This window comes from Haematobia irritans, chromosome 3 (genome assembly GCF_050003625.1).
Source record: "Haematobia irritans isolate KBUSLIRL chromosome 3, ASM5000362v1, whole genome shotgun sequence".
NCBI lineage: Eukaryota > Metazoa > Arthropoda > Insecta > Diptera > Muscidae > Haematobia > Haematobia irritans.
Window position 1 is genome coordinate 194402870 of NC_134399.1, and position 22798 is coordinate 194425667.

The following is a 22798-nucleotide window of genomic DNA, read 5'->3' on the forward strand; positions in this document are numbered from 1 at the left end:
ATAAAAATTTGATCAAATTTTCTATAGAAATAAAAATTTTATAAAATTCTTTCTTTAACAAAGTTCCATGTATATCTTTCTTACGAGAAGAATCTTTATAATTCATTTTATTTAGAATCAATTAATTTGACACTTCTTTTTTGTGTTTCGTGCGTTGGTAAACGGCATTATCGGCTGTAATAACTACAGACCAATTTAGACTTTAGAAAATTTTTTATTGTCGTTGGAAACACATATTTAATCATACTGCTGGCATAAACTTCTAGAGAACATAAAAATAAACTACACTACATCACAAAGCCCGAGACAATATTTCACTTCTAGCAAATCAAATAGAACTGAATGGTTACAAAGTTCAAAAATCATAGATATTCAACATAATTAACATATGTATGGTATATGTACACACCAACTTACCTTGACCCAATGTGCCACAACTAAGTACTAAGTTCAAATGTATTTGTTATAGATTTTGTTTTTTTTTTCCTACTGAGGAAAAATTTTACGAAAATAGCTTAGCATTAAGATGGAAAATAAAAAACAAAAATGTAAAACATAAAAAAAAACCAACGATAAATAGCAAACCTTGTCATCCATCTCGTCAGCTATATGCGACACTGTGAATATATTCCGTCGTTGTTGCTCTCGCCCGCCGCCTTGTGAGTTAGTAGTATGACAGAAGCAATTGCAATTGGAACAAGGCAATGTGAATACACAAGCATATATTGTATGCTAAGTCGAGAACAAATGAGCAAACTCATCTGGCAGCACGCACCATCGTCTGATCAAGGAAATAATATTGACACGACGAAAATGGACAGACTTGAAGAAAATAGTTGGTATTTAGCATTTTTATATATAAAAAAATCAGCGATACTTTTTGCTTTTGTTTTTGTGTTCATCCAGAGCAAGCTTGTAATACCTTTGCTAAGGAGTCTGTTTGTTTTTATTAGACTGTTATAATTTTAGAAAAAAATGCAATTGCTGTTTTTTGAATGTGAAAGGGGTTGTGTACAGTGTTTTAGATGCTGGCGCTATTTGACTAACTAACAAAATTCTACATAGAGTTATGTTGTTGGTAACGTCATCCATTATTTCCGGCCGGTCTCATTTTTCTTCAATTATGTGATTACTGATTTCGATATTAATCCCAGGCCGAACCAGTGTTCAAGATCCCAGCAAAAAAATGGAAGTTGTTCCAACATTTCTTTAAAGCGTATACCGGAATCCCGGTATACACTTCCGATGCAGTCCACAAACATTTCTCGGGATCCCCTACTGTTTTTGTTTAACTTCCCAGCTAAAGAAATTGGAAGTTCTTCTAAAGGCACAACTTTAAAAGCACTTCCAAAAATCTTCTCCCAAAGATGTTCTTTATTTTAACTGTACAGGAAGTTAATTTGAGCCAATTTTTTATAACTCGCTTTTTTCATAATTTTAATGGGAAATTTTTTGTTTCAAATAGGTTACAAAAACAGGTTAAAAATTAATAAAATGAAAAATGTAAAATCCATTCTAGAAAACTGCGAGTTTTTGAAAATATTTGATGTCAAAGGTTCCAGACAAGCGTAAGAATGCATTAAAAATCATAAAAAAAATTAAATTTATTTATTTGTCAAAATATCACATATTTTCTTAATTCACATCCAAAACACTGAATTCGCATCACATCTTAAGAAGTGATGCAAATTCAATGCAACGGCTACTGAAAAGGTGGACATCCGTCCTATGACAAGCTCATGTTAAATTCATCGCTTCTGCGCCGATTTTAACCAACTTCCGGATCTGAAAAGAACATTTTCACTACTTTTTTGGCGACAATTTTTTTACTGGGTTCCGATGCAATCATTTTGGACAAGTCTTAGAAAGAATGGAATTAGGCCGTTTTAAGTGAGACACTAAGATTTGGACAATTAAATTGCGCAAAAAAAATAGAAAATCAATAAAAAAGAAAATAATAAAAAAAAATAAAAAAAATCGTCCCTGCTGGGATTTGAACTTGTGCCGTTTGACTTTTTCACTTCCATAGAAGTTCTTTTTAGAAGGTTTTGCAAATTACGATAATTTTTAATTTTTTTTTTGCCGACAAAAAAAAAAATTAAAACGATGTATAATATAAAATTTTTTTTTCTTGAAAAATATTTAATAAAAAATTTCCGCTGGTGAGATTTGAATCACCGTTCTTTATCATTTATAATAATAAAGAACATCTCAAGAAGTAGTTAGAATGTCATGCCGTGGTGTCATATTAGGTTCATGTCACAAACATTTTGATGCATTGTGTTCAATGGCCTTTGTGGCTGAGTGTGCTAAGGCGTCCTGTTATGGCGCCAAGAGACCCAGGTTCAACCCCCCATGGAAGCGAGGAAGTTTTATAATTTGTAAAAATTGGATAATAAGAAAATAAAAGTGTAACAAAAAATACGGACAAAAATAAAAAGTGAAATTCGAAAAAAAAAACAATTTTTGTTTTTTTAGTTTTTTAAATTTCTTCATCCAAATGAACTTCCAAGGCACAACTTCTAAAGCAATGCAAAGGATCCAAAAATGGAGTACTTCCGTCCTATAACAATCCCATGTAAAATTCATTGAAGATGATCCAAGTTTACTCTACTTCCGGATCTACTTTTTTGGAAGCTCTTTTTTCGGTTCTATACAGTATCAATTGTCATTTATCCTAATTTTCCTGTAACTATTATGCAGTAAAATCTAACGAGGCTTAGCAACAATTACAATCTTTGAAACTAACTAAACGTCTTTTTTTGTGGGGCTGTACGGTTTGTATTACTCGTATAAGTAGGAATAAATTATAAGTTTTGGTACCTAACATCCTCCTTTACGGCGCAAAAATTGCTTTTCTTTTGATCACATTAATAAGATGCTGTATTGATTATGTAGTCGAACATATTTGGTCACATTATTGTACGAATTATAATAGTATGAACGGTACATTCACACAAAAAAATATCAATTAATTTGATTGATTTGAGCTAACAACGTAGTTTGTAAATACAATTACGATTTTAGTCACTTTAGCAACCAATTTTGTTATATCAACAAACATTTTTTATATTAACAAAAATTTTGTTGAACTTTAAAATTTTCTTTAACAACAATTTATTGTTAGCTCAAAAATTATAATATTATTTTCTGTGTTAGCCCCACAGAAAAAATATCACAAACAATTTTCCAATTAAAATTTTAATTGAATTTTAAAAAATACTCTATTGAAAATTTAAATGATTCAACAGTTTTTTTTTTAATTGCAACAATAATCAAACATGTATCAATTAATTTTTTAACTAACTTTAGCGATTGAGACTATAATTTATTTCTGTGATTGTAGACATTGCAATTAAAAATTAATTGGATCAATTAATTTCGTAATTGAAGACAAAAATTATTATTTGTTCTGTGTAACGGTGATGAGACAAACAGTACAAAGTACAATGTTTTTATAAATTAGCGATATTAATGCATCCAAATTTTGTTATTAAATTGTATAATTTACTACATTTTACTTATACAATTAAAATACATACACTTATACCTAGCTACTTCCGTATTAGATATTTTGCCGTGTTCAATATTTAGATAGATACGCATATGCCTCTGTGAGAAAACGCCTATGAGTATCCAATTTTTTCCCCATTACATTTTTATGAATTAATGCTGTTTTCGCACAAGGACACGTGTTTACCCTGACACAAAAAAATTGATGCATTCAGTTGTTGTTGCATTAGGAAAAACTAGTTTTCCTAAATGTATTCGAAAACAGCAGTATCTGCTTGTCTATTACTGCTGCCGCCATTTCACATACATACTACATTGCTGCTGTCGCCGATTTGAATTCATTGTACATTGCAGTTTTGTAGTAAGGTAGAACAACTTGTCCAACAATAAAATATTTTATATAAAAAATATAATAATTTTCTACGTATTTGGAAAGCCCAATATTATATCAAATTAAAACTAAACTCTTGTATGTCAGCAAAAGGGAAACATATATCAATAAGGGATATCGCGTTCAAACGTGACGGAAATAATTTCCCTCGCTCTCGATATGGATTTATTTACACTCCAAAAATAATGCTGATATGTTTACATACTTAATCCCAAATACTACGAAAATTGATTTCTTTTGAATATTTAGGTATTACCCTTTCGTACATAAAATATTATATTTTTCGACATTACATTACACAACACACATTCTTTTCAAAAAAATTAAAAAAAAGAACTATACATTTGTTGTGTTCATTTGTGTAATATTCGATTTATATTGTATTTGCTGGTCAAAGCTCTTGGGTCTTACAATTTGCCAGTTGCTGTGTGCATTTACATTATTGGGGTCAGACTTAGATGTAAAGTAGATCACATGGACGTTGAACACTGGTGTATATGACTGTGACTATGAACAAAAAAAAAAACAATATCATCATAATAAAACGTAAAATTAATTGTTGCAATAAATATTTTTATAACACATTATAAAATATACAATATCTTCTGAGGCTAATTTATTTTTATTTTATTTTTTTTCGAATACATCTGGAAGCTCTTTTATATATATTTGGAAACTATCTGAGCTTTTTTCATATATTTATACAAATAATATTATTGTGACTTAGGTCACTTTGTAATTAAGTTATAAATGTGTGAACATTTGACATGCGCTTGTATTGGATCACTTATCAATTAACATGATACTGTTAATAAACATTCATTACAAAGAACGGAATACTTTAAAACTACATATGCAGCATGTATGCTTCGATTTTTTCAAACGAGAGATGAGTTTTTAAACAAAATGCTGTTTAGAAGATCTATTGCATAATTCATAGGTTTCTTTAACAAATTTTGAAGTAAAATGATATTGCACAATATTAGATCGCACTGTTGTACTTATACAAAAAGCAGGAGCTGAGTCGATCGCAATGTAACAGATATTATATACATATGTTTTTTTTATATTATATTATATATATGTTAATTTTATTTGCTACAAATAAAGGGTGATTCTTTTGAGGTTAGGATTTTCATGCATTAGTATTTGACAGATCACGTGGGATTTCAGACATGGTGTCAAAGGGAAAGATGCTCAGTATGCTTTGACATTTCATTATGAATAGACTTACGATCTGCCACAACGTCGAATTTTCAGTGAATGGGCCCTAGAAAAGTTGGCAGAAAATCCGCTTTTTTATCGACAAATTTTGTTCAGCGATGAGGCTCATTTCTGGTTGAATGGCTACGTAAATAAGCAAAATTGCCGCATTTGGAGTGAAGAGCAACCAGAAGCCGTTCAAGAACTGTCCATGCATCCCGAAAAATGCACTGTTTGGTGTGGTTTGTACGCTGGTGGAATCATTGGACCGTATTTTTTCAAAGATGCTGTTGGACGCAACGTTACGGTGAATGGCGATCGCTATCGTTCGATGCTAACAAACTTTTTGTTGCCAAAAATGGAAGAACTGAACTTGGTTGACATGTGGTTTCAACAAGATGGCGCTACATGCCACACAGCTCGCGATTCTATGGCCATTTTGAGGGAAAACTTCGGAGAACAATTCATCTCAAGAAATGGACCGGTAAGTTGGCCACCAAGATCATGCGATTTGACGCCTTTAGACTATTTTTTGTGGGGCTACGTCAAGTCTAAAGTCTACAGAAATAAGCCAGCAACTATTCCAGCTTTGGAAGACAACATTTCCGAAGAAATTCGGGCTATTCCGGCCGAAATGCTCGAAAAAGTTGCCCAAAATTGGACTTTCCGAATGGACCACCTAAGACGCAGCCGCGGTCAACATTTAAATGAAATTATCTTCAAAAAGTAAATGTCATGGACCAATCTAACGTTTCAAATAAAGAACCGATGAGATTTTGCAAATTTTATGCGTTTTTTTTTAAAAAAAAAGTTATCAAGCTCTTAACAAATCACCCTTTATTATATTTGCAACAAAAAGTAGAGTGTATGTTTTTTGCTGCATAAAAAGTGTAAATTTATATTATTTTTGCAACGAAAAGTAAAATGTGGTCCAGACGTGTCGTATACGATTTCTTGTTCCGTAAATTAAATTAGGGACAAGAAAAAATTAGTGCCAGGAAATGACATCAGGCAAATGAATCAGGCAGAATTTCCTCTTTATTCATTACTGACAATTTTATATTATTCCTTAGTTTTTTTTTTTATCAAAAAAATAATAAATGCAAGTTAACGAACGTAGTTGTATCAAACCCCCCATAGAAGAAGAAGCAGTGTTGCCAGGAGATTTTTGAACCTTCCCCCCCAAATCTTAAGAAACCAAAAAAAAAAAACCAAATAGTCTAAATTTTTGTTGGAAGCAAATAATTTAATCATTTCACTAGTTGGTGTAAAATTATGGCATCTATAATGTAAGGCATATTAAACTCTTAAAATGCTTTTAGCTGTTGAAATACGATTTCTTAATTGTTTTTAATATTGAAAATGCCCTTTCAACAGAAAGGTGTATCGATACTGCTGCATGTTTATGGGATCGATAACACATTTACCGATTATTTAGTCATCGCCGACAAGTCGTATCGATCCGACGTACAGTAAAGGGCACCTTATACGGTCGGATAAACCCTGCGACACAACATTATCAAACACAAATTTTTACATTAAAAACAGGCATTTCTGCAATGAAATTAATGATGGATCGCCAATTCTGGTTGAAAATTAAAGAAATATATATATCTAAACCAGTATTGTGGCAAAAACGTGGAAAAATTCCACTTCCAATCAATGGAAAACCATGCGACAAGTATTTTGAAATTCATCAAGTAATTTGTAATATATTAAATGTGGATTACTTCAGGAATCATTGTTTTGACACATGTACCAAGATTTTTTGTATTATTTTCTTCCATTTTTTCAGTAATAAATGGTTTCACCCATAAATCTTCATACAACTTCATTGTTTGTTTATGCTTCTTCTTATTTTTTCATGTTGTCATCACATTTGTTCGTCCAGTGTATGGGCAAAACTTGAACGAACACACAACAAATAGACGAACCTCTGTCGGAGTGTTTATCCGACCGTCTAAGGTCCGCTAAGATTCTTTACAAACACCGACATTCCGTCCGGAATAACTGATAGTCTGTAAAGAGCATTAGACGAGAGATAGCAACTTATTATTACATTATGTCTGGAAGTGTAGACAATTCCATTTATGTGCAAACGGCAACACTGTGACTGGCGCCGTTTAATTATGTGATCAGCTGATAGATCGTTTGCTTTGTGAACTAAAGTGGACCGGCAGTAATTAGTTATTAAATAACTATAATAATTTTACAGAGATATAAAAATGCTTTTAAATTAAATGTACATATTCGCTAATTTCTGTTTTTATTTTTTTTTATTTTTAGACTGTTTCTAAAGAACAAATACTAAATAAAAACATCTATAACCAAAACCTAAGGAGAAAGAAACGAAAGACTTGAATTACTCAAATAATAGACAACAATAAGAGCCCCCAAACCAACAAAATATTAGCAGCAGCACCAAAACGAAAAAAAAAAAACTATATTTAATGTTTCTAAAACGAATAATTCAATATCAAAAACTATTCAATTAGACAGATTTTACACGAGTTGTGTGGTGATTGAGCAAGTTACAATAAAAAACAAAAATATATCGGGGAGAAACGGTCAAATTAAGCCGCCCCACATAAAACAGCACATCAAACAACGGCAACAAAACAAAAGAGCAAAGCAAAGAAAATTTTTTACATTTCATTCATAATTATAGAAAGCAAACACATAAGCATATCATCATCTGCTACAATATAACCTACTTAGCATCCCTACATCCCTCAGTGATAATTTCACCAGGAAGAAAAAGGGAAGAAGTTTTATATTCTCATCCATTTTGGTGGTTTCTCCCTCCTTATGAAGGGTCTCGATTTTCTTTTGGACGGAATCGGGTTATAAAAGAAATAAACAAAAGCAAATACTAAGAGCAACAAATGTATATTAGCAATAGCAGCAACATTGGTATGGCCACGTTGTTGCAAAACAATAAAAATTGCATGAAAACTTTGACAAATGGTACTACGATCCCCAACCAGGTTGTAGGTACTATAGTAAGCTCTGGTTCGAATGTTGGGACCACAAATACTACGTTAGTTACTGGAAATGTGGCCGGAGGAAGTGGTGGCGGGGCTGTTACCACTTTAGGTGGTAATGCGTTAATACCTGCTCAAACGCAGACCATATTATTGACGAATGGAGCCACTGGCGCCTCGACACTTATAACTTACCAGCAATATCAGCAATTGTTGCAGCAGCAGCAACAACAGCAACAACAACGTTTATTGGTTTCACAAAATTTAGTTAATGTACCTATAGGGAATATCGTAAGTACTAGCAATGGCGGATTGGCAGTTATTACTGATTCATCAAATAATGCGACAACATCATCCTCGTCTTCAACAACAACGACTGCGGCTCATCAAGGAACCTTTTTGGTTACCAATGCCTCGACCGGTGTCTCCCAGTTCCAGCAACAATTGCAACAGCATATTAATGCGAATGGTGTTGGAGGTATCCACACCAACAACAATAGTTCTATAGTAACAACCTCCACAGCCTACCTGCATCAACCCACTCAGCATCAACAAGCCCGCTTGATTACTACCAATTCAGCCGGTGGTGGTACGATACGTCATTTCTCACAGTTCTCTCAACAACCTGCCACCACCAGAAATGTTATAATAAGTAGCAACAATACTGCAACGGTCCCAAAAAAAGTGATAGGCACTATAGTAAGCTCTGGATCGAATGTCGGAACCACTACTACCACGCAAGTCACTGGAAATATAGGCGGAGGTAAGTATCGATTATATTTTAAGCATTATTTTGATGTACTCATTTTGGTTCTACTTTTCCCTTAGTTGTTGTATCGTCCACCCCAATTGGCAATAACAATATAAATGTTGTTAAGAGTCAGCAGCCGCAACAATTCATTACCACCAACATACAACAGTTGACACCACAACAACGATTAGCTGCTGCCGCCAATATAAAACAATTGAATATACAACAGTTGTTACCGCAGCAACGACTTGCCACCGCTAATATGAAAAAATTAAATATAAAACAGTTGAGACCACAGCAACAATTTGCCACCGCCAACATACAACAGTTGAGACCCCAACAACAACTGAAAATTGTTAAAACAACTCAAAACATACCACAACGTGCCACTTTAATGAATAAATTAGTACCCTCTTCGACTGCTGCGACTGCCTCATTATCGCCATCTGCGGCAGCAGTAGCAGCAACTAAAACACTTGTTGTTGCATCGTCGACAAATTCTAGCATCTCATCCGCCCCAGCAAGTAAAACAATTGTTGTGTCGACAAATGCTACCATCTCATCCGCCCCATCGTCATCATCAGCTGCCGCTGCTTCCACCTTAACTTATACGCAACAAACTACACCACTGAACCAAATTAATGGACATTTGATAAATAATTTTAATAAGAATCCAAATAATAAAAACACATTTAATACAAATACAACAAATTTGCAACAACCCGCCTCTAAATTAGTTCCTAATGGCCATATAATCCATGCAACAACATCAAATAATCATAGCAATAACGTTACAAATTATGCATCTGTTACGGCATCATCTTCATTTGGAACTGCAACTTCAACATCAGTAAATTCACTTAGTTTGTCTTCGTATACAACACCCTTTTCTTCATTGTCCTCCAATTCCAATACAACAACCACTACTAGCAATGTCGTCTCAGAAAACAACAACAACAATGCATTATCATCGTCGTCATTAACTGGATCGATTGCTATCAAAACAATCCCTACTACTGAAACAACAAACAACAATAGCGCAGCAACTACAAACAGCAACGCCGATACTGTTGCATCAGCTTCAGCTGACGATGCAGCAGCAGCAGCACCAACTGCTGCCCCCGAACAAGAACCTGAACCAGAAATTGACATTGTCATCAATAACGTTGTATGTTCCTTTAGTGTACGTTGTCATTTGAATTTACGTGAGATTGCATTAAATGGTGCCAATGTAGAGTATAGACGAGAAAATGGTATGGTAACTATGAAATTACGTCGCCCTTATACTACAGCTTCCATTTGGTCGTCTGGTCGAATAACATGCACCGGAGCCACATCTGAAGAACAGGTATTATTAGATGTGTAACAAATACAATGTTCGAATATCTTTAATTTTTTGTCTTATTTTGTTTTAGGCAAAAATCGCAGCTAGACGTTATGCTCGTACTTTGGAGAAATTGGGTTTCCGTGCACGCTTCCATAATTTTCGTGTGGTTAATGTTTTAGGGACTTGCAGTATGCCTTGGGCGATCAAAATTGTAAATTTCTCTGAGAAATATCGAGAGGAGGCCAGTTATGAACCCGAATTACATCCTGGTGTTACTTACAAACTACGTTATCCCAAAGCTACATTAAAAATATTTTCTACAGGCAGTATTACAGTTACTGGTAAATTAGATTTTATTTTATTTTTTGATATTTTATGTACAGTGAAACTTCTTAAATTTTGAACATTTTGAAAAATTGAGACGTTACTTAGCCTCTAAAACAAAGTATTATTTATTTATTTATTTACATTCACGTTACACATCCAAAATGCACTTTAACTAGATTTCAATTATCATTTGCCTTATAAAAAAGGTACTTCAAATCCACTTTTAGTAGATTTCGAGTCTACTGTGAATGGGCTACAACTCTTAAGATGGGACCGATTTTCATTTTGTCGTTTATACCGCCTAAATAACAATAATTTGGTTGTTAATTTTCTTATTTTCGTCTTTTTCAATAATTACAGCTGCTAGTGTCGCTCATGTCCAAAATGCTATCGAACATATTTTCCCGCTTGTTTATGAATTCCGTAAGAAACGTTCACCCGAAGAATTAGAACAATTACGTTTGAAACAACTACAAAATGCCACATTTGAAGATATTATTGAAGCTGATGATACTTTAGCTGGATCGGCGGCTGGAGGAGATATATTAAGTGATAAAAAATCACTACAACGACGTCGCATATCGAATTCATTTACTAAATTTCCCAATGCCAAAAGAAAACGTACCAAATTAGGCGGTGGTATTGATGATGATGAAGAAGAGTTTTATGCTGATGATCCTGATAATGCAATAAATGATGGTATAGGAGAAGACGACGATGATATTGTTATGTATGATCCCAACGATTCCATTATAGCTGGTCCTGATGATGAAGAGGATGATTTGTAAGAATATATTGAATACAAAAATAATATATACATCGTATATAAAAAGTACATATACATATATACAAAATATATGCCCCTATACATTGAAAATGTGTGTATAGAAGAGCCACTCCTAACTAAGACCGTCATTTACCCAAAAGACAGTTACTAAGGCTTTGGTGGCAATTGTTCGTTTTTATAAGCATATCTATAACAGCAAACAAAACAAATAAACCAAACAACAAATACACAAAAACAAAGATCATGTGGAAGGAGATTAAACTGAAATTTTGTTTTATGAGATATGTCAAATGGGGAAAAGAATCATCATCAAAAAACCAAACAACTATACTATACCCAGCATTAAAAACAAAACATAATCAATTATCATCTCTAATACACCATTACAATATTTCAAACAAAGAAATCAAATCGACTTTTTATTATGTATAATTAATAATCTAGTGAAATTTAGAGCCAAAAATTTAATGCAAATACAAACTTTTATTTTTAAGGTAAGTGTAATAAGAAAATCTTTTTTATATAATTACTCCTTTATTGTACCGCAATTCATCGGAAATTTTCAGCATAATTTTTATTCGCATAAAAAACCTCAGTAGTCGTATGGGTTAGCTTTCGAAGCTTCTCTATGTGATGGGGAGAAATAGGTCGTATGGAAAAGTAAAATCGATACAAACTGAATATCACTTTGTTGCTTCACATAGTTTTAAAATTTTGAGAAAAATTTATATGTATTAGTTAGGTTCATAAGAATAAAATCCAAACCATTACCGACCACCAATTTGACCAAATTAGATTAAAGGAGGGCGAAAAAGTGAATAATAGTAATATCTCCATATAACTTTCGTAATTGTAAGTTGCCAAAGATGGTAGAATTAGGAAAAAAATGCTAGGTTTTTCCAAAATATACGTCTCCAAATAAGTAGGTACATCAATTTTCTATAGAAATAAAATTTTCTATGGAAATAAAATTTTGATTTTTTTAAGTGTGGTAGATTTTTGGTAAATTTTTCTTAAAATTTTGGTAGATTATTTTTGGCACGAAGTGGATATTTTTGGCCAAAACGAAAGATGGTGTTCGACGCTGTAGACGAAGTCAATTTGTAATCTTTAGTGTAATAAAATTCCAAAGCTTTCCTTTAATATTTTTATAAAAGTAAAACATGTCTTAAAACTATTCTATCTTTATTTCTATAGAAAATTTATAGAAATAAAATTTTGACAAAATTTTCTAAAGAAATAAAATTTTTGACAAAATTTTCTAAAGAAATAAAATTTTGAAAAAATTTTCTAAAGAAATAAAATTTTGACAAAATTTTCTATTGAAATAAAATTTTGACAAAATTTTTCTATAAAAAATAAAATTTGTTGTTGTTTTTTATTTCAGCTTAAAACCATCTTGCAGTCTATAGGGCTTTGTCCAAATAAATTTGACAAACATTTTTTTCCTCTGTTGGATAAACTACACTTGTAGTTTAGTCAATGTATGGTTTTAAGCTGAAATAAAAACAACAACAATGCTTAAAGAACAAAACCAACAATAACAAAACAAAACGAATGAAATAAAATTTTGACAAAATTTTCTAAAGAAATAAAATTTTGACAAAATTTTCTAAAGAAATAAAATTTTGACAAAATTTTCTATGGAAATAAAATTTTGACAAAACTTTCTATAGAAATAAAATTTTGACAAAATTTTCTATAGAAATAAAATTTTAACAAAATTTTCTATAGAAATAAAATTTTGACAAAATTTTCTATAGAAATAAAATTTTGACAAAATTTTCTATAGAAATAAAATTTTGACAAAATTTTCTATAGAAATAAAATTTTGACAAAATTTTCTAAAAAAAATAAAATTGTGATTTTTTAAGTTTGGTAGATTTTTGGTAAATTTTTCTTAAAATTTACCAAAAATATTTTTCATATTGTCATTAGCATTAGTTAGAAGAGAGAATCCACCACTGAAAAATCTATTGGTGTTTGGTTGTATATCAACAAAAAATTTGACCCATTTAAATCACATTGACAATACTTTTATGGATATAAAATAAAGGTAGATTGAAATTTTCGATCTATTTCGGGCAGGAAGAACAAACGGTCAAAATGTCAAATCGCGGAAAATAGGTTTATGGGGGGTTTAAATCCGAAAATGAACCATCATAACATATTTTCGAACTGAAATGTCTCTATAGCGATTACATCAGAAAAATAGATAGACGCAAAGTCCGGTAGATAATATTGAAATTTCAACCGGATAAAAAACAAAGCTTTGGTCGAAACTGTAGGGGCAGAAAGTTGGTTGCATTTTTTAAGACGAGATTAAATTCGTTGTAAGGTTTTGTATTCTAATGCCTGAGAAGAACGTAAGACTGCATAGCTTTCATTTGCTCTCAACATGAGGAACCTGCAGGGTGGTTGTTCGACTGTCTCCCTTTATTTTCTTCACAAAGTCTACAGTAGCCAATAATTTTTTTTTTATGAATTGCGAAGAATTTTCTTCTATTTAAATTTAAAAATTTGTTTATTCATAAATTATTTATTTATTTTTTTATATTTTCAGATATTTTATAAACTGCTGCCAGTGTGTGCTTTTTTGTTTTTCAACAACAACAACAATTAGAAATTAAATAACTTTTTATTCATCTCGTTTTATGTGAGTCATACTACAAATACTACAACAAACAAACAATCACTTACAATACAAAACAACCAATAAGAACATTTAAAATCAACCATAGTTTAAACAAAAAAAAAACTAGTATACTATATAAGAAGCAACAAAATCCTAAAAACCAACACTACAACAATATAATGCTAATTATAATTTTCACGTTGTCTTGTAATTTATCAAATTATTATAATTGCTGATAAATATGATATATATAATTTATGATTTCAATTATTATTATTATTATTATTTCTTTAAAGGAAACCACCGCCTCTTATTTAAATAAATTAATTACAACTATTCGTAATATTAACAAAGAAAAAGAAAAACAAAATAATTTAATTTTAAGTGTTTTTTGTTATAATTAAAAAGAAACTTAGTGTGAAAAGAGTGGAAAATTATGTTGTGTTTGTAATTTTTCACTATCAACACAAACAGACACATCAAACACACACCCACACAGATTTATATGCTATATATAAACAAAGTGAATGAAGATTTTTTTGTTTATTATTATTATTTAAAATTTTTTCGTTATTGAAAAAATTCATCACTTTTTGTCAATTATTAATTCTTTACTTTTTTTTTGAGAGAAAAAACGTTTTTTGTTTTTTTTAGTTTTTCACAACTAAATTTCTATATTTATAATTATATGCTCTGCACTATTACTACTACTCTCTACTGTATCTGGTCACTTGAAAACCAATTTTTATTTTATAAATAAATAAAACTCATAAAATCATTTCAATTTGTGAAATGAAATCCAACTAGAAACTGTCTACATCAGAACTTGAGCATTAAAAAGGCATGTTAATAAGTGGAGAAAACAAGATAATAATAAAATTGCAAACAAATATAAATAATTTGTTTAGTTTTGAATATAAATACAAATGCATTTTTCAATTATGTTTTTTTTTTTCTTCTTTCCTGTAAAGATTAACCAATTCATTATTTCCCCAAAGAAAGAAAATGTTAAGCAAAACGAAGTAAAAATACATTGTGAGCAAGTAATGAATACAAAATCGGTTGTAATTTTTAAACTTTGAAAATATAATCGGAATGTAATGAATGAAGTTTTGTTTTTTGTTTGTTTTGTTTTTTTTTACTTGGATATTATTGTAAAGTTATTTAAATACTTCGAAATGTGCTTTAAAAAAAATTAAGTAATCATTTAAAAAATATTATATCAAATGAATTCGTTAAGAGGTTTCACGTGCGAAAATAGAAAAATTGGAACAGGGGGCTAGTCACGGCGTTCGATATTGAATTCATAATCGAATCGAACATATAAAATAAAGATAAAGGCATTCGATCGAAAATTTTTCAAGATTTGAAAAAAAACTACCACATTAATTTCAGGAATTATATATTGTTGAATATATTATTACATTGTACTTAATCAATGCCTCTTTTTGACATTCCTCAAATTCCAACTCGGAGAATGAGGTGAATATACAATTCGAGTAAGAGCGGCCTGTTCGAAACTGAAACTTTTTACTATGGTGGGAAATAACTCTTAGTTTGTTGTACTCATTTCTTTAACAAATAAAACTTTTTGAAATAATCAAAATATGCCAAGACATGCAATGACGTAAATGTCAATAATTTTCAACAAATATCAAATTTTATTGCCAAGGGGCTAGATGGTGAGATTATACTCATCTCGATTTACGTCAAATTCTTACCAATGTTAGTAAAAAGTTTCGGTTTCGAACAGGTCCTAATCACGGTTGCTACTCGAGCCAAAAATAATCTACCAAAATTTTGAGAAAATTTTACAAAAACAGTACCAAACAAAATTTTTATTTCTATAGAAAATTTTGTCAACATTTTAGTTCTATAGCAAATGTTATTTCATTTTGTCAAAATTTTATTTCTATAGAAAATTTTGTCAAATATTTATTTTTATAGAAAATTTTGTCAAAGTTTTTTTTTCTATAGACAATTTTGTCAAAATATTATTTCTATTACAAAATTTGGCAAAAGTTTATTTCTATAGCAAAATTTGGCAAAATTTATTTCTATAGCAAATTTTTTTTGTTTATTTCTTTAGAAATTTGTTTGTTTAGAAAACTTGCAAAGCACCTTTTAGTTGGAGAGGAATATTTTGCAAAATCTACAAAAACATCAAGAATTCCAATCTACCAAATAATAAAAAATTTGGCAAGCGTGGTCCTAATTGTGAGTGTTTGGTAGTATGTACATGGGATTTGTGAAAATCCACAATTTCTTGCGTTGGGACGTAAGAGAGTTAAGCTTGATTGATTACTGTTCCCACAATCTTTTGGAAGTCGCCACCCCGTGATTAGAAAAATGTAAATTCCAATCAAAACAATTCGTTATGAAATGCCGTGATTAGCCCCCAGTCCAAGTAGTCTAATTTCATGACCTTCAAATTCCCTTAATCGAGTTTTTGATTATAGAAATAAGTCTGTAAATTATGGTCGCCGTTATTTGCTGTTACATGCTTGTGATTTTTGAACTAGCGAAGAAAAGTTTGTTTTAGTTTATAGTACTGGATGGTCAGGGCATGACTGGACTAAGATTATTTATAACAGAATAATCGAGCCGTGTTCTTAAAAGGAATCATCGAATACGGCCATTATTACATAATTTGGACAAATTTTTAAATTTGAACGAACACAAGATATATATTTTGTTAGTTTCTTTATTGGTTCCAAACTGAAGCTAGGTATTTGCAAAATTTCTTTTATTGTAATCGATGTCGAAAAATTATCGAAATTAATTAATATTTTCAAAACTCAGTATAACTAAAGCTAAATGATTGCAAATTTTAATAAGACAAAATATCAAAAAATTTAAAAAAGCTTAGTTTTAACAAAAAAAATTGGGTTTAACAAAATTGAACGAGACAAATATGGCTTTTTAAAGGACATGTGAAACTTCTCATTTCTCTTAATTTTTTTTGTGAAACCTCAGAAAAGAGTTTTTTTGCAAGATCCAAAAACGAATGTAATCAGCACACATTTTATTTTGTTACTATACCATAAGGTGGGATACTATGTTCAGTTTTTCCACCAACATTTAGAAGTGGAAAAATATACATTTATCACGCCATTGATGGAAATGGTCCATAGCATTTCGGCTTTCCAAATTAATTGATTCAAAAAATTCAACGTTAAAGTAATCTGGTTTTCGGTGCGATAATCTTGCTACGATAGATTATCGCATGCAGCTTGCAATTGGGGAAAAATTTAGATTTTTTGGTAAATTTAATTTTGGCTTTCCAAGAAAATTGCTATTATCGTTTGGCAACAACGATAATAAACAGCGACAATTTTCATTTTTTGTCTGACTTTTTACTGTATGAAATAGTCAAACAATCAGGTAGATAAAACAGAGAAAATTAGATTTTTTAGTAAATTTAATTTCGGTTTTCCAAGAAAATTGTTTTTTATAATTTATTTTAGTAAATAGTGACAATTTTCATTTTTGACCTGACATTTTCTATATGAAATAGTCAAACAATCTGGTAGATAAAGTTGAAAAGAGCAAAAAGTTCGCTGAAATAGGGAATATAATAATATGGCGTGTGTGCTCTCAAGCAATAAATGGTTTGTAATTGCAATGCAAAATATATTACAGTGAAACCTCGTAATCTTGGACACTCTGAAAAGTGAACACCTCTCAGAAGTGGACAAATTTTATGAAACGTTTGATAAATTTAACCACTTCTGAGTGGTTTCAATGTATATGTTATAGCACTTCTATTTGAACTCCATACATATTAATGGCATATTATCTTTTGAAGTTGGAAACTACACACACAAAAATTTGTTTTGATTCAAACACGAAATTAATTGATCCAAATTGAAATGTCTTAAATCACAGAAATGATAGTATCAATTAAAAAATTAATTGACAGTCAATTAAAAAAATAATTGAACCAATTAAACAATTAATTGATGCTATTAATTTGTGTGACTGGTTTTTATTTCGATTAAAAAATTTGTTGAATCAATTAAATTTTTAATTGAATATTTTTTAAAACGCAATTAAGATTTTAATTGGAAAAATTTTCGTGAAATTTTTTTCTGTGTAATAAACCAGAACACGTCTGAATCTAAGAGCTAACACCAAGTATAATTATTTAACGATTTATTTCTATGGTATCGAAATGGCACGGCCATTGACAATAGATCACAAAAATGACTGGTATATACTTCAAAGTTTGTCTTTAGGGAATGTTGAAAAATTTGGTTGATTTTCCACTTCTACAATTCCAAATATCCTATAGGATATTTGGATTTGAATTAGCACTTCGAAAATTCAAAAATGGAAATTTCGAAAATTTGAATTAAAAATTAAACAATTCTTTCCTAAGAGGGAAATACCATTATTGACTTTTTAATAGCTATAAAAGACATATTCTCAAAACAAATGCTTCAGCCAAACTATAAAATATGTATTTTTGCAATAAATCAAAAAAAAAAAAAATTAGAAGACAAAGTTTGCTTTTTTAACAAGTGGAATGCACATTTCGTTACAGTCAAAAGGAGACAAACAACAACATTCACTCATACACACAACAAATTTTTTTTTTCTGATTCAATCACGAAATTAATTGATCCAATTAATTTTTCAATTGAAATGTCTTCAATCACAGAAATTATAGTATCAACTAAAAAAATTAATTGAGAGTCAATTAAAAAATTAATTGATGCTATTAATGTTTGTGATTGCTTTTTGTTTCAATTAAAAAAATTGTTGAATCACTTAAATTTTTAATTGAATATTTTTTAAAACTCAATTAAAACTTTAATTGGAAAAATTTTAATGATTTTTTGTGTAGGGACATTATTCCCAATAATATCTCTCAGCGACAGCTGTTTCGAAGCATAAGAATTACTGCTAATTTTAAATTTTTTTCTATAACAGCAATACATTCAATCACGAAAGTAATCGATCCAATTAATTTCTACAATCACAGAAATGATAATATCAATTAAAAAAAATAATTGAAAGTAAATTAAAAAAATTAATTGATCCAATTATAAATTTAATTTTTGTGATTGATTTTTGTTTCAATTAAAAAAATTTGTTGAATCAATTAAATGTTCAATTAAAGACATATTAAATTTTTTTCGAATTTGAAAATCAGCTATTGGAAAGTTGCCACATTATTATTATATCGAGTAACATTCTTATAAATCAAACAAAACTATTGTAAAACTACATTTGTATCGTATGAAAATAATATAATTTAAATGTATCATTTTACAAAAACTACAAAATCAAAATAATACGATGAGATGTATTGTACACACACACACAAATATATACATCAATTTCCAAAATTTCACATATACAACAATAACATACAAATACCAAAACATATTATTGTAATGATAATAATTTTCTTAAATATATATTTTTTAAGAAAACAAAACCATATTCTAGCTATAAAACAAAAATACATACAAACACTAACTTTATAAATATACAAACTATAATCATATGAAACAAATATAACATTATTGCTAAATAAATACGTTTCATTGAAATTTAAATTTGAGCATACATTGGGCATACATTTATAAACGAAATAGGAAAAAATGGAAAAAACGATTTTATATGAGAGCACCAAATATGATTATTAAAATATATATATATATATATATATATATTTTTAATTTTCCAAGCTTTGTAGAAAAATGTGTATATGTGTAGATTTCATACAAGAAATTGATCCAATTACTTTTCAATTGAAACTACTATTACCGCATAAATCAGCAACGCCAATTAAAAGGGCTGTTGCAAATTCAATCACGATGTAAATTGAAAAAATATTGTTGATATTTTTTCTGTGAGACAGACCTTGCCAAATAAAAACCACATTGAATTTCGATAATTTTTAGCAAAATATCCTTAAAAATTGTATGCTTTACAATATTTTAAGTATTATTGTTTTTTTTTTCAAACAATTTAGCATTTGATCGTAAAATATCAAATGGCTCTTTTACCAATAGTAATGGCATAATACTTATACTCAAAAACGATAAGGAAGATAGGAAATTGGCTTGCGTTATAAAGGGTGATACGGTCAAAATTTGGTCAAGGGAAAACGCGTGTAAATCGGTGAAATCGTTTATTTAAAAAATCAAATTAAATTTCTTTTTCAAATTCAATTAGTATAAAATTCAGGAAAAATATTCAGTTAGGTTTTCGCTTTTCCAAATCCGAATTGCCGGGCCTCACGCTTGACACCTGCCATCAGATTTTGTACAGCCGCCTTCTCCACCTTCTTCGCCGCAGAAAGCCAGTTTGCCTTGAACTGCTGCTCGTCCTTAGCAGTTTTTTGGTCTCCGGCCAAAACAGTACGGAACAACCGTGTTTCTTCAGGAAAGGCAGCAGACATTTAATCAAACACTCTTTCACGTAAATTTCTTGGTTGACAGTCCCGGAAGCTATGAAAATGCTGCTTTTCAAGCCACAGGTACAGATGGCTTGCCAAACCAGATATTTCTTTGCGAACTTTGTCAATTTTATGTGCTTGAAAATATCTGCTACCTTTCCCCTTCCTTTTGCCGTATAAAACTCCTGTCCCGGAAGCTGCTTGTAGTCGGCTTTGACGTAGGTTTCGTCGTCCATTACCACGCAGTCTAACTTCGTCAGCATCGTCGTGTACAGCCTCCGGGATCGCGCTTTGGCCGTCGTATTTTGTTTATCATCGCGATTTGGAGTCACTACCTTCTTGTAAGTCGATAGTCCGGCTCGTTGTTTGGCTCGATGCACGGTTGTAGACGATACACCCAGATTATTTGCGGCATCTCGGAGAGAGAGGTTAGGGTTTCGCTTGAAACTACAGGCAACTCTCTTTGTCGTCTCAGCGGCTTCCGGTTTTCGATTTCCCCACGATTCAGACTTCCTGGCTGTCGACAAACGTTCCCCAAACACTTTAATTACATTTGTAACGGTTGATTTGGCAACTTTTAGCGATTTTGCCAGCTTTGCGTGCGAGTAGCTCGGATTTTCGCGATGCGCGAGTAAAATTTTGATACGCTGCTCTTCTTGCTTGGACGGCATTTCGACAACTGAAGAGTGAATTCCAAAATCAAAATGGGAGCAACATTTTACACATGCATTAAATGCAAAATTGAAAGAAATACGTAAAGTTTATATTGACCAAATTTTGACCGTATCACCCTTTATACATGTATCACCCTCAATACATGTTTGTAATTTTTTAGTTGTTTTTCGTTTTTATTTTTTAAATGAAAAATTTAATTTTCTTAATGAAACAATGTTAAATTTTAGGTAACAACCAAAAAATTACATTTTCCCCTTTATGGAAATTTATTTCGTGCACATAATTTCTTTTTATTTGCATTTTAATGCTATATCAATACTTGTCGTATACGTGTTTGATTCGAGTATTAAACTAACCCGGTAAATGGTTCGATCTCCTCAGTAGCTAATTTCCTATCTTCCTGAATCTATAATCTTTGCTTATACTATTCCGATATGTTTTGGGTTTCACATGAAAGACTTGGTGATTTTTTCCCGTCGGCCCGTCGGGGTTGTTCTGTAAGCCACCTCACAGACGGGAAAAGTTTTCACGGAATTGTTTTCAGGGAAATCTTTCTAATTCTTCTTGAAACCGAAGTAAATCCTTTATTTTCAATCTGCCATATATTTTCTATAAGCTTCTTAAAATAGTATGCAAACCTAGATCGAAAACTTTTTATGGTTTTTAATTTTTTTAATAAATAGTATGTATGCAAGCCCTCTAAAAACAGGATTAAAAAAATATATCACAAATTGACCAAGATTTTCCTATCACTAAATTACTTACTAAAAATTTGGCGTTGCTTAAAAGCAGTTGATTTTATATAATTTCGAAACACGCAAACAAACAGGCATTTTGCATTTTTTTCCAAATCTTTGGAAAATAGTAAGTTTGTGACACCAATGTAAACAACTTGTTTACTTTTTCTTCTTTAAACCATATCATTTGCATATTTTAATTTTTCGTCAGGCGTATTCGAAAAATTATGTTTCACGGGAAACGAAGAACAACCAAAAAATTTTGAGGGGAAATCAAAGTGAAAGGTGAAATCTATGTGAAGGGAACATACCCGATTTTTTGGTATATTTCTCCATCCCAATTGATGTTCGTTAAAAGAATCTATTGTAAAGTTTGAAGCTATGAAATGGATGTTTGAAATGCTGCCAAGGTGAAAAACGTTCTGCTGATATGAAGACTTGAGTGTCCTACACACACAAAAAAAAATCGGATTCAATCACGAAATTAATTAATCCAAATAACTTTTTAATTGAAATGTCTTCAATCACAAAAATAATCAATATCCGTTTTAATTGGGCATAGAAAAAATTCTTGATTAAAAAATTAATTGATTCCATTAGAAAATTTCAATTAATATTTTAATTGATTCAATTAAAAATTCAATTGATATTAATTGCAAAACTCAATTAAGTTTTTAATTAAAACTTTTTTTTTTAATTAAAACTTTAACTATTTTCAATGTCTGAATTGGCTTATAGTTTTTATTTGGAATAACAATTAAATGTTTGAAATACATTGTTAATTAAAAATTAAAAAAAAAATGTTCATCACTTTTTTTTAACTGACTTACCCCCAGTTTCATAAAGCTCCGTTAGTGTTCCGTTAACTAACCAACTTTTAAACCGTATTATTGACGAAGCTGTCACCTTGCCTTTATAGGCCAGTTAGGAACTTAACCGACGAAAATTTTTTAGTTAAAGTTAACCGGTGAGAAGATATTTGCAATTTACTTTCTGTTACACAGAAAAAAATATCACCAAAATATTTCCAATTAAAAAGTTAATTGAAGTTGAAAA

General features: G+C 30.6%; 1 protein-coding gene across 3 annotated transcripts in view; it reads left to right on the top strand.

Moving 5' to 3' along the window:
• Positions 1–14845, top strand: part of Trf2 (TATA box binding protein-related factor 2) — a 64968-nt gene extending 50123 nt beyond the window's left edge. For 2 of the 3 annotated variants that reach the window (XM_075301144.1, XM_075301145.1), the window contains exons 3-7: positions 7394–8854; positions 8920–10190; positions 10258–10510; positions 10857–11777; positions 13847–14845. In XM_075301144.1, the coding sequence (XP_075157259.1) occupies positions 7993–8854; positions 8920–10190; positions 10258–10510; positions 10857–11284 (2814 nt within the window). In that variant the 5' untranslated portion in view covers positions 7394–7992 and the 3' untranslated portion in view covers positions 11285–11777; positions 13847–14845. Of the gene's footprint in view, positions 1–7153; positions 7287–7393; positions 8855–8919; positions 10191–10257; positions 10511–10856; positions 11778–13846 lie in introns of those variants that run through there. The other variant, XM_075301146.1, reaches the window with a different exon arrangement.
• The last annotated feature ends 7953 nt before the right edge of the window (positions 14846–22798 follow it).